The sequence below is a fragment of the Pseudonaja textilis genome, chromosome 4 (assembly GCF_049901715.1).
Source record: "Pseudonaja textilis isolate UNSWEBS1 chromosome 4, rPseTex1.2, whole genome shotgun sequence".
NCBI classification, from domain to species: Eukaryota; Metazoa; Chordata; class Lepidosauria; order Squamata; family Elapidae; genus Pseudonaja; species Pseudonaja textilis.
Window position 1 is genome coordinate 63,309,016 of NC_141993.1, and position 17,380 is coordinate 63,326,395.

At 34.5% G+C, this 17,380-nt stretch overlaps 1 protein-coding gene across 20 annotated transcripts in view; it reads left to right on the forward strand.

Moving 5' to 3' along the window:
• The first annotated feature begins 2,614 nt into the window (after positions 1-2,614).
• The window catches only part of AGFG1 (ArfGAP with FG repeats 1), a 32,075-nt gene continuing 17,309 nt past the window's right edge, over positions 2,615-17,380 (forward strand). For 4 of the 20 annotated variants that reach the window (XM_087933238.1, XM_087933243.1, XM_087933240.1 and 1 more), the window contains exons 1-7: positions 2,648-3,061; positions 5,673-5,766; positions 7,900-8,015; positions 9,253-9,415; positions 10,148-10,301; positions 15,466-15,585; positions 16,101-16,190. In XM_087933238.1, coding sequence (XP_087789364.1) covers positions 2,895-3,061; positions 5,673-5,766; positions 7,900-8,015; positions 9,253-9,415; positions 10,148-10,301; positions 15,466-15,585; positions 16,101-16,190 — 904 coding nt within the window. In that variant the 5' untranslated portion in view covers positions 2,648-2,894. Of the gene's footprint in view, positions 3,062-5,672; positions 5,767-7,899; positions 8,016-9,252; positions 9,416-10,147; positions 10,302-15,465; positions 15,586-16,100; positions 16,191-17,380 lie in introns of all 20 variants that reach the window. The other 16 variants (XM_087933245.1, XM_026701532.2, XM_087933251.1 and 13 more) reach the window with 8 other exon arrangements.

The window sequence follows — 17,380 nt, forward strand, 5'->3', positions numbered from 1 at the left end:
TTTGTGGCTGGGTATGTTTCTTTGTCCAGGTTCAACTTCATGCCTTTGTGTCTCAGTAATTTGAAATCTTTACCTAATTTCCATCAAAGTTTCTAATCTGTTAAATACATTTGCAAGGACTATGAGCATTTACTAGGAATTTCTCATGCATAATCTCACTAGAACAAATAGTGATTGTACAATATCATATGTTCCAATTATGCATTCAAAAGATCCCCTGCACATATTTAGAAAGAACGCTTTAAAAACATTCACCTATGTTTGAATATATTTCTATTTCAGCTCTCATTACAATGGAACACATATGTAGTCTTCAGACCTCTTGAATTTCCTCCTTAAAGTGACATCAACATCCGTTAGCTATAGAATAATTTCATATACCAATTACATGGGACAGAGAGAAAAGGACAGATTATGTGCAGTTACAAACCTAATGATTCTACTACATCTGCTCTTTATCAAGATATGGGAACTCTGCTGGAATGAAATAAATCATATTTCATTCAAGAAGAATGAAATACATATCACACTATAAATACATTTACAGAGATAAAAATACTGTCTTTCAAGCCATATAGAATGGCTTGAATTATTTGATTATAATTATTTGATGTTCTAGATATATGCTTTGCATGATAAAACATACAATATCCCTTGCTGTACACACTGCTGATAATTCTCAAACTTAAAGCTCCAGCTCATTGAGAATGAGGCTGACGGACAGTGTAACAATGTGTTTAGAAAGAGTCACAACACAATGATAAAACACCTTTGCATGTGAAAGTCTACTTGTATGTTTAAAGGATTTTAGTACATAGCAAAGAAAAATGAAACCAGCTAGTTGAATAATATCTGGTAAAATGGTCTAAGAACTTGGAAATAATTCAAAGGATTTTTCAGTTGCTATTTAACCAGCAACATATGTACAACTCAGCCTCCAGAGCTAGACATTTACTTGAATAAATATAAAGTAACCTTTGCTTTTGCAGAAACCAAGGCTTGTCCATGTTAGATCAACAAGAAATGGGAAAAGGAGGGAGTGGCAGCACAGCCAAAATAAAGTTGCTTCTTGTGTCTGTGAGCCACAATCCAACCAAGCAATAATGGTCATAAAAATAATATCTATTCACCTCTGATCTCATTGCTTCTGCAAATTGTTGACCCGATACATTAATATAAAACCAAGCAATAGTGCTAGGTGTATGACAGATTGGGTTCACTCGTGAAGTCACTTTATGGCATTTCCATTTAAAAAATAATTCAAAATCAGATGGGAGGTGTCTAAATATGATTAATAAATTGCTGAAATATTGTTTACTGGATAAATTACACGTTTGCTGGATTCATATAGTAAATCATAAAAGTAGGGATCTATTGCTTTCCATCAAGGACCTGTATACTGCATGAGTCAAAACGAGGTCTGTGAAAATATTTACAGACCCCTCACATCCTGGACATAAACTTTCAATTCCTATCTTCAAAATGATGCTATAGAGCACTGCACACCAGAACAACTAGACACAAGGACAGTTTTTTCCTTGAACGCCATCACTCTGCTAAACAATTCCCTCAATAATGTCCAACTATTTACCAAGTCTGTCTGCACTATTTCTATTAATCTTATAACTCCTTATCACCCATCCCCTCCCACTTGTGACTGTATGACTGTAACCTTGGTTGCTTGTATCCTTACGATTTATATTGACTGTTTCCTAGTATTATTTGATTGCTTGTTGTACCCTATGACTTACTAAGTGTTGTACCTTATGATTCTTGACAAATGTAACTTTTATGTACACTGAAAGCATTTGCACCAAGACAAATTCCTTGTGTATCCAACCACACTTGGCCAATGAAGAATTCTATTCTATAAGGATAAACTATTTTGGGAAGACACAAGCAAAATTGGGAAGGCCACTCCTCCCCCCTCGAGTTTTTAAGCAAGGGGTGTTCTGCAAGTTGTCTTGATTTGTAGAGCAATACTTACTTTCTGTACCTCGGAAGAGAAGCATGTTATAATATTGGTAAGGGATTATTGGGAAGTCGGGTGGAGCAGAAAAAAGGGATTCAAGAGGCTCATCCACCAACAGGTCGACGTTTAGAAATCTGTCTGGGTTTATCGACTATGACAAATCAAAGTGATGTAGCTGCCTCCACGTACAATAGCCTTTAGGCTCCTGAAAATTATTTGCTGGGAGAAGCCACAGGGACTACCCAAGTAGTGCTTGCGCGTCCTCTACGCTATCTTGATCAGGATGACCCTTTGACCCCATTCATGGCGATCATACGATTGCAAGTTAATTCAAATTCAGGAAATTCTTCGTTTATTCTTGGAACACCTGGTGTTCGTTACGGACCTCGCACCGTCAATTCATCGCCCCGTCTCGGCTCACCAATTCTTTTCCTTTCCCAACACATTTTTTTTTTAAAAAAACCCTTTCCTTACGTCATAAGTCCCCAGCTACAGATTGCGCTCGCCCCCTCCGCCTGACTTGCAGGGTCATGCCAGGTAAGCGGCTCCCGAGAGGAAAAGAGACACGGGAAGTCCTCCCGGGCGGAAGGGGGCGCCATTCGCCGCTGCCAGAGCGTCCGCGGCGCTCCTCTCCTCGTCGTTTCTGGGAAGAAGTATAGTGCAAGTTCCGCCTCGGCTCGTCATTCAGCCGCCCCGGGCCCGGCTTGAGTTTGCTGTTCGTGCTGCTCCCCTTCCCGTCTCCTCTTCCGTTCTCCCGTTGAGCTCGTGTGGGTGGGAGCCAGCCTCGCCCTTCTGTTGGCTTGACTCGCCGCCGCCGCTGCCGCTGCTCAAGCGGGACGGTCCCTGCCTCTCCTGCGCCGCCTTCCTCTTCGTTCTCGAGCGGACCGGGGATCGGCTCCCCACCCCGCCCCCGGCGGAGGCCATGGCGGCGAGCGCCAAGCGGAAGCAGGAGGAGAAGCACCTGAAGCTGCTGAGGGAGATGAGTAGCCTCCCGCCCAACCGCAAGTGCTTCGACTGCGACCAGCGCGGCCCCACCTATACCGACATGACGGTGGGCAGCTTCGTTTGTACTTCCTGCTCCGGCATCCTGTGAGTTGAGGAGAAGAAAGGGCCCGGCCGCTTGGCGGGAGGAAACGGTCGAGCGTTCGAAGTAGGCAGCGCAAGAGAGGAGGGAGAAAGCCCGCTCAGGCTGGGGAAGGGGTCTTGTGAGGAGCCCCTCTGTTGGGAGGGAAGAGGACTTGGGCCCGCGTGAGGAGCCAAATAAAAGTGGAAGTGGGGATTCTTTCCCTCTCCCCGAAATATTAAGGGGGTGGGGCAGAGAGAAGTAAGGCAATACAGTATCTGCAGAGAGAAATGGAGGATATTGTTACAGTTACTTTGGTCACCAATAGAAAGACATTTTATTGCAGACAATTTGAAAGGCTGGGCCACCTGGAGAGACCACCAGAAAGCAAAAAGCTGATGAAGTGAAATTACCAAAGAAAAGTACAGGATTAGAGTTTGGGAAATAACCTAGAGTATGGACATGGTCCACAAGTGTAGGCAACACTGCTTAAAATGAGAGTTGGTTCCTAGTGTATGTCATAAAATGTGGATTATAAGCAATGCAAAATGGTATTTTTGGAAGAAAGTGTGTAAGCTTGATGTGCTAGTTTTTTGATAGGGGAGAATCATATTTTAAAAATACATAAAATAGGAACAGAGGAACTTCACGAATGCATTTTCAAAATGTAATAACTTGTTCATGCCTTTTTTAATATCTGTAACTGAGAACATTTTGAGGAAGTAATAATAGACAATACTAAGTAAGCATATTACTTCAAGGGCTTACAGCAGGAAACAATTTAAACATTTTGTTAATCTCTAAATTTGAGAGGTTACTATATTTTTACCACTTTATCTTCATAATTGCCAAACTGTGGACATAATTTTGAAAGAATATAAACTAGTTTTCATAATCTGTGAAGTTAGCTGTCCAGAATATGTAATCTGCAATACTTTTATAAAAAATTTTCAAGAATGTCCTGTTACAACAGGCAGACTTAGTTTGATAATCTGTGACATTATTTGCTAAAATTATACCAATACACACAACTATGTTCTAGGTCTAGAATTATCTGTACTGATGTAAATTGATCAGAATCTTGCTTATGTAAGAAAATTGTTTATATGTGGGGGAAATGGGAGATTTGTGATTTCAATTTTAATTTTTCAAAGTGAACAATAAACTGTATTTTATATTGAAAAATCAATTTTGTAAAGTTGGTATTATGAAATGATGGAATAATAGAGGAACCTGTTAAAGCTGAATTTTAGAAATCTTTAATGTGACAATTAAGTGTAATCTTTTTCATTATCTAGTTAAGCTGTTCAGAATCTCACTAATTCTAAATTGAACTTTACAAACATTCCTTTACCAATTCAAACACATATATTCAAACTATTGCTGCCATGAAATCATTAATACCTCCCAGAACAATATATTAATTTCATATAATAATGGTGTTGATCCTCAGATTGTACATGCTATCTTACTGTGGTATTTGTTTATAAGTTTCATAATTGAGATTCACGTCTGATTCTATTAAAAATAATGACTAAAATTCCCAATATCTTCAACCAGCATCATTAACAGCAGTAATGGGTGTTTTAGAGTTGAGAACTGTCAGGAGAGAATGAGGGCACCAAACAAAGCTGACCCATTCTCAGATTTCTCTTTTGAAATCACAATATTGGGGAAGGCATGATCTTTCTGATGGAGAATTAGAATACTCAGGCTATTTTAAGCAGAATATTGTAATCCTATGTACATGTAGTATGTACATATAAAGAGTGATAATTTTTATGTTTCTAGAATTTTTATATTTCTAGAATAATTTTAATGGTTGTGTGTGTGCTGTATATACCAAAATAATTTTCAAACACAAATTCATAGCGTCTTACAATCAAATGCAGCACAGTTCTCTCAAGTGAGATAACCGTTGAGTGATGCAAAAATGAAAGTATTAAATCTGTTGTTCCTTTTGAAATGCCATGACATTTTGTTTCATAGAATTCAAAACATTTTATTATGACAACCAATATCCTTATAGGATTAAAAGAAAAATATCTTAACAAACATTCAGCCTTAAGACTAAAGATACAACTGCCAGAATAATGGGAAAATGAAATAAAATTATTAGTTTTTGACATATTTGGAATTTTTAATAGATAAATATAATTGCAACATAAAATTAATAGTATTTATAGTAAAATTTAATGTTTTGTTTCTCCATAATCAAAATAATTGCATTTGAGTTGTCTTAGTATTTTTACGTGTCTATCCCATACCATTAGTCAAAATTTAAACAGATGAACACTTTACTAGAAGAAAAGTTCAAAAAGCTTTTTAAGAAAGTGGAATAAAAGATCTGTATCCATAGGAATTCTAAATGTCTTAAAAGATCTGACTAGTGGTGTCTGAACCAACATTTTAAATTGATAGCTATAGGCAACCTCTGAGAACTGTATTTAGAAATACGTTATTAGGCCCAATGTTTCTACAATACTTGAATCAAAACTTCTTTCAAAATTAAGAAATTTTCATATTTGTCGTATCTCTTATTTATTAAATACTATTTTTATCACTTAAGTTGTAGTTAAAATTTCTTTTACTTGAAAGATTTCTACAATCACTTTTTTTAAAAACAATATTTTATAGGAGAGGTTTAAATCCACCTCACAGAGTGAAGTCCATTTCAATGACCACATTCACACAACAAGAAATAGAATTTCTTCAGAAGCATGGGAATGAAGTAAGTATTTAGTATAGAATGCATAAGTAAATTGATGGAGAATACAATTTTAATGAGTGACTTAGTCAAAAAGATAATACAAGTTCTGAACGTAAGAACATGAACTTTTCTTGGGTTGTACGTACAGCACGTTCAGTGGTGTTTGAGAGCTGAAATGGAACTCTAATTTGACCCACGAATCTAATTTTCATTGATGCATTTCAGCATTTCCTCTGCCTTTTTATTATTCAGCATGCTTTTAGAGTGAACTTTTCAGCATGGGTGGAACTTCCTAGAAATATGAGTGGTATTTCCTCAAATGCTTATTCCTGTTAATATTGCATCACAGAAGTGCTGCTGAAGCATGTTGTGGCTATGTTTTATGAGATATAGAAGGCAAGAAATTGTTTAATGGTCTTAAAATTATCAAAATGCGTAAGACTATGACATGAATTTAAAGTTTTTCTAGACATTAGCAAGCTATCCCAAGTGCATGAATTCCAAGAAGCTTAGTCATAACACATAGTTTAAGTTGCAGAATTATAATAGATAAAAAAATGGTAAGAAATGACTAATCTGGAATTTTAAATCAACCATTCTTTTATTTGATCAGGGTTATTTTTAGCAAATATTATTTGCTCTCAACCCTGAAATGGGACATTTTGCTGCAGCCAAACTAATTATAGCTAGGGTTTTTTTTTTATAGGCTATTGTTTTCCTTGGTAAAATAAAAATCTAATTATTTAGAAGATATAGAGGAATTAACTGAATAACTGTAGTAAGAAGTATTTCAGTGCTGTTCAGTATAAAAAGAATGTTGTTTTACTTGAGTTTTAAGAATGATTATCCAAAATCAGTTGAAACACTGAAAACAATATAGCTGGTATGCAGGGAATGCAGATGGATAGTGGAAAACATCTTACTAACTCACAATTGGAATCTAGTGTACAAAATATACATTTAGAATTAAAGACTTTTAATCCTATCACTTACATCATAGTCATTTAGGGATACTATGACTGCTGGAATTTGAAGAACCAATCATATGGCTAAAACCTGTCAGCGGGGCGGGGAATAATGGTTTTTACCCTTTTATACTTGGGTTTTTATTGTTTGTAAACTGCCCAGAATCACTGAGAGCGAGTGGGTGACCATGTAAATCTTCTAAATAAATAAGTACCGCTTGTTGAGCACTATCACAACTTTGAACAATTGCTGAACGGATAGCTGGTAAGTGAGGACTACCTGTACACTCCTGCCATTCTTCATTCATCCCTTTTAGGAACATTTGCCCCTCATTCTCTTCTGAGTCAGCATGGTAGGACTTGCAGAGGGATGTATGTGTATGTAATATCATTGAATATTACTTTATGTGAGTTGATGGCCAAAAGAAAGATGTTACTGCTAAAGCAATTGCATAATTCATTTAGTTGTAAATATTTAAATTTTTGTCTTCTATTACAGTATTTCTATTTATTGTATGCTTCTATTTAAAATGTTTTACAAAACCTATAAAAAACATCATCTGGAGTATGTAATTCTGCTCCCAAACTATCTATATGGTCATTAACCATAACAAAGATTTTAGATTTTTTAAAGATTTAGTGGATTCATGTTGAGAAAATGAATGGGTTTGAATATGTACAAAACACTATTTGATGATGTTTCAATCTCTTTAATAAAGTATAGGTAGTCCTTGACTTACGACCACAATTGAGCTCAAATTTTTTGCTGCTAAGCGAGACAGTTAAGTGAGTTTTGCCTCATTTTATTACCTTTCTTGACACAGCTAAGTGAATCAGTGGAGTTGTTAAATTAGTAATACAGTTGTTAAGTGACTTTGCCTTCCCCAGTGACTATGCTTGTCACAAAATCACAAAAGATGATCGCATGATCCCAGGATACTTCAACTGGCATGCACACATGCCAGTTGCCAAGAATCCAAAGTTTGATCTTGTGACCATAGTTTGAACTTGTGACCATAGGGTTATTGCAATAGTCATAAGTGAAAAGCAGTCACATTTTTTTTTCAGTTCTGTTGCGTTTTCAAACTATCCTAAAGGAATTATTGTAAGATGAGGACCACTTATATTTAAGTTCATTAAGTGATCAGATGGAATTACATTTTATTTAATATTGTTTGTCTTTGAAAAGGTATGTAAACAGATTTGGCTAGGATTATTTGATGATAGATCATCAGCAATTCCAGACTTCCGGGATCCTCAAAAAGTCAAAGAATTTCTACAAGAGAAATATGAAAAGAAAAGATGGTTGGTACACGTTTCACTATAATTATAAAACTTTGTATAATAAAAAGAATTTGTATTATAATATATTGAACATTTCCTATTCTATTTCCAGTAGAATGCCTAAACATATACTTGTTTTATTTGTATCAATATTTACCTTGTAGAGATATTACTGGAAAATTTCTTACCAAGTCAAATTCAGAATTGTTGAAATGCCTTTGTCATGCATTTTACAGTACCCCTACTGATTTTTATTGCTGTAACTATTGCCATTATTACTTCCTTCTAGTAGTCACCAATTAGCTCGCCCTGTTTCCCCCTAGGGTTAAAAGGCATTGTGAACAAAAATACTAAATATTAAACTAATTGGCAAAGTCCAATGTTTGACTTTTACTTAATTTCTTGAGCAAATTATTGTTCATTCTCCAGAACATGAGTGTCCAGTTGAATGAATTCCTTGATGCTGTTTCCCTGGAATACCCCTTAACAACCCCCACTCATTACGATGCAGTTTTCTCAAGCTTAGATCAGAAAGACTTTGCTTTCTTTTTATTACTTAACCACCCCTACCACCCCCAAAAACATGTCTTATTTGATTGCTTCTGTTTTAGGAGGATTAATGCATAAAATAAAATTAGATAAAATATTTTTGACTTAAAGTTTAAAGGCTGTGTGTATTTGTATTTATGTATTATGAATATTCACAATGTACATTTTTTTTAAGTTATTGGTATAGTAAAATAGTAAAATTCTTGGCTGAAGCAATTCTTACAGCTATTTTTAACAGGATGAAGTTTTCCAGTTTTAGTTAAATGTATTTCTTAAGCCAATACTTGTTGCTAATATTTTTCAGCTGTGTAGAATAATGTATTTTGCTCAGCTTCTAATAGTATATCTTACTGAGGTACTACACATAAACACACAGGGTTCCAGTTGTAGAACTTCAACCAGTTACATTATATTACCTCTATTTGCATTCAGAATTTGCCTTGTACATTTATGATTTGTTTTAGACCAGTTATATCTTAATGATTATTCAGTGCATTTCAATTATATGCCAGTTAATCTTTTAAATCTTTGTTCTTACTGTTTTTCTTACATTATAGCTATTACAACAAAGTGGGTTTATATTTGCTTAAGCCATATGGATAATTTCAGCTCTCTAAAGTCTATAATTGGATTGTAGCATCATCATTTATTAATGATGGATTTGGAGATGTTATATAACAAATACAGATGTTTTAATTTGGCATTTTAGGTATGTTCCTCCAGAACAAGCAAAAGTTGTGGCTTCTGTCCATGCATCTATATCTGGATCTTCTGCTAGTAGTACAAGCAGTACTCCAGAAGTTAAACCACTTAAATCTCTCTTAGGAGAATCTGCACCAGCACTGCACTTAAATAAAGACACACCTACACAAGTAAGTAATGTATCTTTTAAAAGTGTATAAATTTAACACCCATTCAATAAAATAAATTAACTTGATGCACTGTCCATTACTAATCTATTATTTGAAATCTTTCTTCAGACTGATGCTGCTTTCATATTTTCAGTTTATACTATGTAGCTGTTCTATATCTCTTAATTTTGTCCTGATGGCTTTCAGGGAATCAACAATTCTATTCAATTCTACTTTATATTTCTGTTAACAATGTTAACAGGACTAAAGTATGTTTTTACATAGTGACAATATCATTCATATTTCCTTTAGTTCTTCGTCCTTCAATAATCTGTTCCTTCGGGGATTTTCTTTTTGTCCACCTATATTTTGTTGAGTTTTTATTGAAAGTTCTTTTAGGAGACCTATGTTGCATTCTTCCAATATCTAAGCTTGTATAGTACTGACATATTTTCTCAGCTTCCTAGTCTTTGGTCTCTTTTATTTTTCACACATTTCTGTTTCCTCAATTATCTTTACTAGAGTCTGGAAGTGAATTATACTGTGTGTCTCTTAAGGGTGTTTGAATGTTTCGTGCAATTTTGCGTTACTGTATTGATGAGTGCCAGATCTGTAGCATCTTACAGTGCAGAATTAAATTGCCTCATCTGGATAAAAAGTAATTTGGGATGTTTTTCTGTATTAGGAATGAAACTCTGGTTTATTCTAGTTACTCTACTCATGCTTGTTTAACCTACTGCAATTTGTTTACAGTCTCCTGTTACAATACGGTCTCAAGGGCAGTCACAAGAAAAGAAGCAATTTGATCTTCTCAGTGATCTTGGTTCAGACATATTTGCTGCTCCTACTCCACACACCACAGCTACTGCGAATTTTGCTAATTTTGCACACTTCAACAGTCATACAGGTAATTTTATCGACTATCTTAGGTTAAATACGAATAGGTATTAGGTTAAATAAATACTGAGATTGAGTGCTTTCTCTCTCTCTCTCTCTCACTCACACACACACACACACATTTGTATGACCATTGGTTTAATGATTAAATTACCCAAATGTGTGCTTAATCACTGAAGGTTATTAACACAAGTTTACTGAAACCTACAAATAAAATAAGAAATAAGCTATGAAAACCAAACTTGCTGGCTTCTGTGATTTTGGCAAAGATTTGAGAAAAAAAGAGATAGTCAAATTTGTCTCAGTCCAGACCAAATAAAATATTTAAAATTATGAGATTATGAGTCTTCCTAAATATAATAATCTAAGTAAACAAATTTTAAGCAAAATAGCTAAAAGATAAAATGTACAGTACATTATTATCATAGGAACAAAATTGACAAAGTGAATAATTTATGATTAAAATGATTAAAACTATGGTAATGTATTACAATTAATAGAACAATAGTTCTATGCTATTATGAAAGTAACAAAACATTCAGTGCTATCTATAGAAAGAAAAATGAAAATAAGTATTCTATACTAATAGGCTAAAAATTAAGACTGTTAAGGTGATTAGAAGACATAGTAGACAGATCAGTAAACATAGTAGACAGAAATATAATCATGAAGTTTAATAAGGAAGTGGTTTATTAGTTTTACTTAACTCTTACCAGCAATCAATTTCCTGCCAATTTTATATTGGGCAAGATTAAATCAGAAATAATTACAAATACAGAATTATTTTGGCCAAGAAGCTGTGTAAATATTATGGAGATACAAAATTTTCAATTTCTATAAAATGAGCAACACAGAAGTGCTTGTTTAATAGTCCAAAGAGTTAGTAACTCACAAGACCATACAAACTCCAAGAAACAAGCTGTCTTGTATCTATGACATGCTGTTGGTAAAAGCCTTTCTGTCCTTGAGATTAATAGCTATCCAAGACAAATCCCAAGGGTAATTTTGTTCTTTGATTATTGGTAAAAAGAAGATTAGGACTCTTGCTTACATCAGTTTGGTGATTGTCCTTTATTTTCAAAATGATCTAGATTACTCAAAATCAAAGGAAAGCAGGTGGGAAGGATAGAATCCTAAGTAGTAATAGTAGTCACACATTTAATATTTTTAAGGATATTAACAATATTAATCGAGAATGCAATGGGGAAAAAGCAATAAACAATAATGGGAACACTCTCATGATTTGTACTCTGTTGCTTTATAGGACTCACGTATAGGTGTATATTTCTTTTAAAATAACTGATCAAGAGCACAATCCTTCATGTTCTATAAAAGATCTAATGCCAGAGCTGTCACAAAATTTAATATTCATCATGTCAAATGCTTATTGACTCCTCTTGATTCTGACTGAATTTTTTTTAAATCAATTGTAGGACTGGAATAAAACCTTCCTGTGTTTGTGTGTGTTGGAATGGGTGGGAGGACTGTAATATGCTTTTTAAAAGGCATTTTCAGCAGAGTTCTGGTGTTTGAATCTCAGAAGTGCTTGAATGGCAGAAGAATTTTTTCTTTTTTAACTTGGAGCTATTTAGCTATGGAGATAAATAATAATAATGTGGGCTCTTAAGCATCCTCCCATTCTTTCCTTAAAACACTTCAATGTGTGAGTTAACCTTGACCATATGGATTTTTCTGTTGGTAGTACTAGATCCTTGTAAGTCTTCTCTTCCCTGTCCCTCATTCACAGGGAATCTGTTACATGATTATATAATGACTTGTTGGTACTATTAAATCAGAGGAAGATGTCTGCCATAAGTCATTATCTATAGTTCGCAAACTGATTTAAGTCATTTTTGTTGAAGTCAGTAGTTAACTAATAATAACTGTTAATAATTATAATTTTAGGTATTTATTGTTTTAACTTGCTGTTAACTGCCCAGAATCATTTGTTCTATGAAATGAATGTCTATATAAATTAAATAACTAAATTAACAAATAAATGAATATTCTGTGCATGCTGTTTATTAGTTTCACTTTGCTTAAACATTTCACTTTTCTTAACTGTTATGTAAAATGGTTTTTCCAAATTGTTGTCTAGAAATTCTGTTACTTATATTCCAGTGCAACTAAATGCCTTTAGTTATATATTTAAAAAGGATAAAAATGTAATAATCACAATATTTCTAACTCTTACAAGAGTTCTGGAAGACAGGTCTTTACTTTGGTGATGAGTTAACAGAACAGGTAGAACTTAATTTAGTGAACACAGTTGGCACCAGCAACTTGGTCATTAAATGTAGTGGTCACTAAGTCAAACTGCCTGTTCTGTGGTCTTAGCTCAGCTTTCCTATAAAAGCAAGGGTTGAACATAGTTACTTTTTCATTACTGCTGTAACTGCAAAGAGTCACCAAAAGTTGCTAAATGAGGACTCCCTGTAATTGAGTGGGATTAAATAAATCTTTAGCTGCAGTAGTTGCAGATTACAGTTCATATAGCTATAAAGAGTAGAGAATGCCCTTTTTAAAGGAAGGGCATTAATTTTGATGTTGGTGACATTTGCAAGATATTTCATAGCATTCTTGTAATTGGTTGGATGATGAATCAATTTCAGTTCAATTTTTTTCCTGCACCCTTCAGAGCACAGAGATTGGAGAAGAAGCAGTTAGGTTCCCAGAAATTATGCTCTGTAAATAGCTTGCAGTACTGCTCATTACTCTTGTAATCCTTTTTTCTTCAGTCTCTCTTTGTAATGGGTGAGGGAGAGAAAAACAAAGTGATTTATGTAGGTATCTCTCTTTTACCTGACCCTTTCCCCCCATTGCAGAGATTGGAGAGTTCTGTAAGTACTGCTCTTCTACACATTGAAAATATTGTGATCATGCTGGTCAGGAAAAGGATAGATCAAAAATTGTTTTTGATGTAAGTGAACAGGCACTGGAGCATTCCAAAGGGCAGGTTGGTCTTTAGGAGGCGAACAAAAACTGAAGATGTGAAACTGAGTAGCCTTGTCTCTTTCCAGTTGGTATTTTATTTCTCACTTAGCCACTGCTTTGCTTAGTGGCTGAGTTGCAGATCCCAATTTGGGTTGTTAAACGAGGACTGTCTTATTCCTATTCTGATACCCTGTAACTATCAAAAGTAGTTTGATGGAAATGTAAAGACTTTTCAGAGGCTGCTGCTAGACTTTGAAAGCCCCTGCAAAGAGTTACAAAACTTGGTTTCATCTGATTAATCTTTCCATTGGCAGCTAACAGCATTTTTATTCAGATGTGGTTTATAGGTTAATATGATGATTTTTAAGCACTGTTTTGATGGTATATATTTATTAATATGCTTTATGTTTTAATTTTTAAAGTTATTAATCTGCTTATATTTAACTGTTTTAAATATTACATTAACAGTCTCACTTTTATAATTAAAGCAATATGTTAATACAATACACTATTATATATTTATACTCTTAGATACTATATAATAATCAGCTGACAGTAACTGTTCAGTAATATGAGAGGCTGTTTTCCATCTAGATTGAGCAACGTAGTAAATTCAAGCTGATAGGAACATTTACTTATGCAAATGATTGTAATATATCTTTATTAAGAAAGTATTTTGGATTTTACTTTATTTCATTATGTGATATATTAGAGGTAAAGTTATTGTAATCATAAGTAATTTTCTATTTGTGCAATGTTTCCAAATTTGAAAATGATTTATGTCTGTAAAACATTACTTTCTTTATGCAGTTATATATTGTACATGGTTTGCTTAATTGTCATATGCCTTTAATGTTTTATGTTGGTTATTAAAACTGAATTATCAGAAGCCAAAATCAATAGTTACACTTGGTAAACTCAATAATATGTGAAAACTAGTGGCTTAACAGTTCCATTCATGCATCTTGAAGAAGTATTATAGAATTTCTCATTTTTAAAGCTTTTGGTCATATGACATAGGGAATTGTTTCAGAAACACATTGAAATGTAATCATATGAAAAACTTGCACGCTGTTTTGAATTTTGCCAAAAAGTTTTAAAATTATAAAATTACTTTTTGGAAAGAATTTGAAATAAAAGCATAAAAACACAAAGAAATTCATTACCTCCGTGACAGTAATAAGACAAGATACAGTTTAGAAGGGAAACCTTGTCCTCTTTTGCTAGACTACAACTCATAAGAGCACAGACTAGCATGACCATTAGCAATAGATTGTAAAAGTGGCAGTTCAGCAATATCTGTAAAACCATTAATTCTCACATCTCTATCATAATATACTTCAAATCATAACATACATATCATAATATAAATCATAATATACTTCAATCATATTGTCTCAGTTAAAATATGTGGCCTGGATTTCACACATAATCCTGAACTGTAAACTCTTTTTTATGACCCTGTAGTCCCTATACTGCATATGTATATACTGGTGGGACAGTGGTTAAAATACAGTATTGCAGGCTAATTCTGGCCAGAGCCTGGAGTTCAATCCTGACAGACTTGATGTTGACTCAGCCTTCCACCCTTCCAAAGTTGATAAAATGAGGATCCAGATTGTTGGGGGCAATGTGCTGATTTTGTAAATCAAAATTAGAGAAGGTTGTAAAGCACTGGGTTAGTATATAGGTCTAAGTGCTATTGTTATTGCTATTGCTATACTCTGGGTAGGCATCAGAAAGGACATCTGTCCAGAATAGAGGTAAGTGTAGAGTCACCCCAAGTCTACCCCGAATCTTGGTCTATAATGTTATTTTGTTTTGAATTAGAACAATATGTGAATTCATCTTAGGTAATAGATTTATGGGTTGCAGAGCACACATAGATCCATTTTGGTAAGCTAAAAAATAACATCAACTTGTTTTTCTTAAGATTAGTTTATGGGGTTTCAGAAAGAAAATTAGTAATAAACAGGGTATTGTATAATAATGGGATCACAAAATGGTATTTTCATTTCTGTTGGCAGATATTAGATCTAAAATAGTTTATATATAAATAGAATTAAAAGAACAGTCATTTTCGTGTAGGATAGGTTTGCAAAATATATATAAGAAAATGTTTGTCTTGAACATTGTACTTTCAAATAGTATAGTTATCCTAAAGTATAGTTATCCTATTCTGTTCAGTTTATCTTTGTTTTCATTTCATTAACATATTTTTGTTCATTTGCACTTTACAGCGCAGAACTCTGCAAATGCAGGTTTTGCAAACTTTGATGCATTTGGACAGTCTAGTGCTTCGAGTAATTTTGGTGGTTTCCCCACAGCAAGTCAGTCTGCTTTTCAGCACCAAAATACAGGTAGAAATGCTCTAATGTTGTTAATTCCTTTAATATACACTAATCTGGACAATATAGTTGGAATATTTCTTAGATCTCCTTGTATCTACTTGTCTTAACATAATCTGAAGCTCTGGGGAAACCTGAAAAATAAATGTTCCTTTTCTTTTGCTATACTTGGTGTGGGTTGTGTTCATGCATGACATTTTTATATTATAGCTTCTGAATAACTCCTACACATGATGTAAATACTATTCATTGCAAAAATATTGAATCATATCTTAAGATAAAGAATCTATTTTTTCTCATGGTTTGGCTAAACTACCTCATGTGTAAGGACTGTTGCTTTCTTCTTCTTCTTTATTTGTTTTATGCTGTAATAATTTTTCCTGGAATGTTAATTGGTATGTCTTGATCTGTGGTTGACCACTTTTCTGTTTCATTTTCCATGTTTAAAAATGCTTAAGATTTCTTTTAAATTTTTTGTTTTTCCTTTCTGTTAATTTTAACCTCTCACACAATTTCTGGCTGTCCAGCGTTCAGAACGCTTTCATCTAGCTGCAGTTTTGGTGACTTTACTACTTCTGCTTTCCCTGGCCAGGCTATGCGCAGTAAGTTCCACCAAGGTGGGAAACTCAGCTCATTTAATTTATAGTACCATTTTTCTTCATTTCCACTGTGTCATGTTCAAGTTTTCTTATTTGTTCTTCTTCAAAAGATGCCACCTAATAGTACATGCTTGCTACTGGTATATTGGCTTACTTGCATTTGAGAATGTATTTCAACAAATGTAGAGAGTAAAGGTCATAGTTACAATGGTTTTCTTTATGAAAATAAGTGGAAAATATCATACAACTTGTAGTATTCATGAAAATAAGTGGAAAATATCATACAATTTGTAGTATTCATGAAAATCTCAAACATTTCAGGTTACTGTATAATGTAGTTCATTTTTTTATGTAACATGGATTCCATATTCCAGCCTCCTGGGCTGGTTCCTGTGCCTGTCTTTGGACCTTTAGTGGCTCAGGCTTTTGGCAGCTGCTGCCAGATGTCAGATTGACCTTTAGTAATGCCAGTTCCCCTTCTACCACAATCTGATAATGGATGAGAAGATCAACCTAGAGTGTATCACCAAAACGTTCCTGCACACTGAGAGAAGTGTTTTCCTCTTAGAAATGTTCCCACAAGGCATGACTCAGAGCAAGGGCAGTGGAGTTATCATAATTAACCAAGGGACTTGGTGGCTTTTAGCAGCACTGCTCTGCAGATAACAGGGTATGAAACCTGTTGATAATGACAGTTGACTCTAGAGATCAAATGGGACTTCTGCTGCTATTCATCATCCCTGCTATGAACTGTTATATGCACTATGGCCAGGTTGCTAGTAGAATGCCCATAATTTAGCCCTTGGGCTTTAATTTGCCTTTTCCTGGTACAAGGTGAAATTGGCTTGGGAGTCCATAGCCACTGTGCATTTCTCCCAGATTACTAAAGGTTTGAATCATGGCTGCAGTCATGGTTTTATAAAATTGTTATTTGTCTTAGACACATGCAGTTGAGGAATGTTACTGTCCGTTCTTGTCGTCAGATCACTCCCAGGTAGCCTTGGAGTTATCTGCAGCTGCTGTGTACCACAGAATAGAAGAATCCATCTGATTGGTCTGTCCCAGGTGCCTAATGGATCCCTTTGAGTTTCAGAGGAATTCAGAAATTTGTTTTCTGAAGCTCTGCACAGCTCAACTGAGGCTGTCTTCATTGCTTGGAACAAAATGGTGGCAACAGCCTTGTAACATATGTGCATATGAGAGACTGC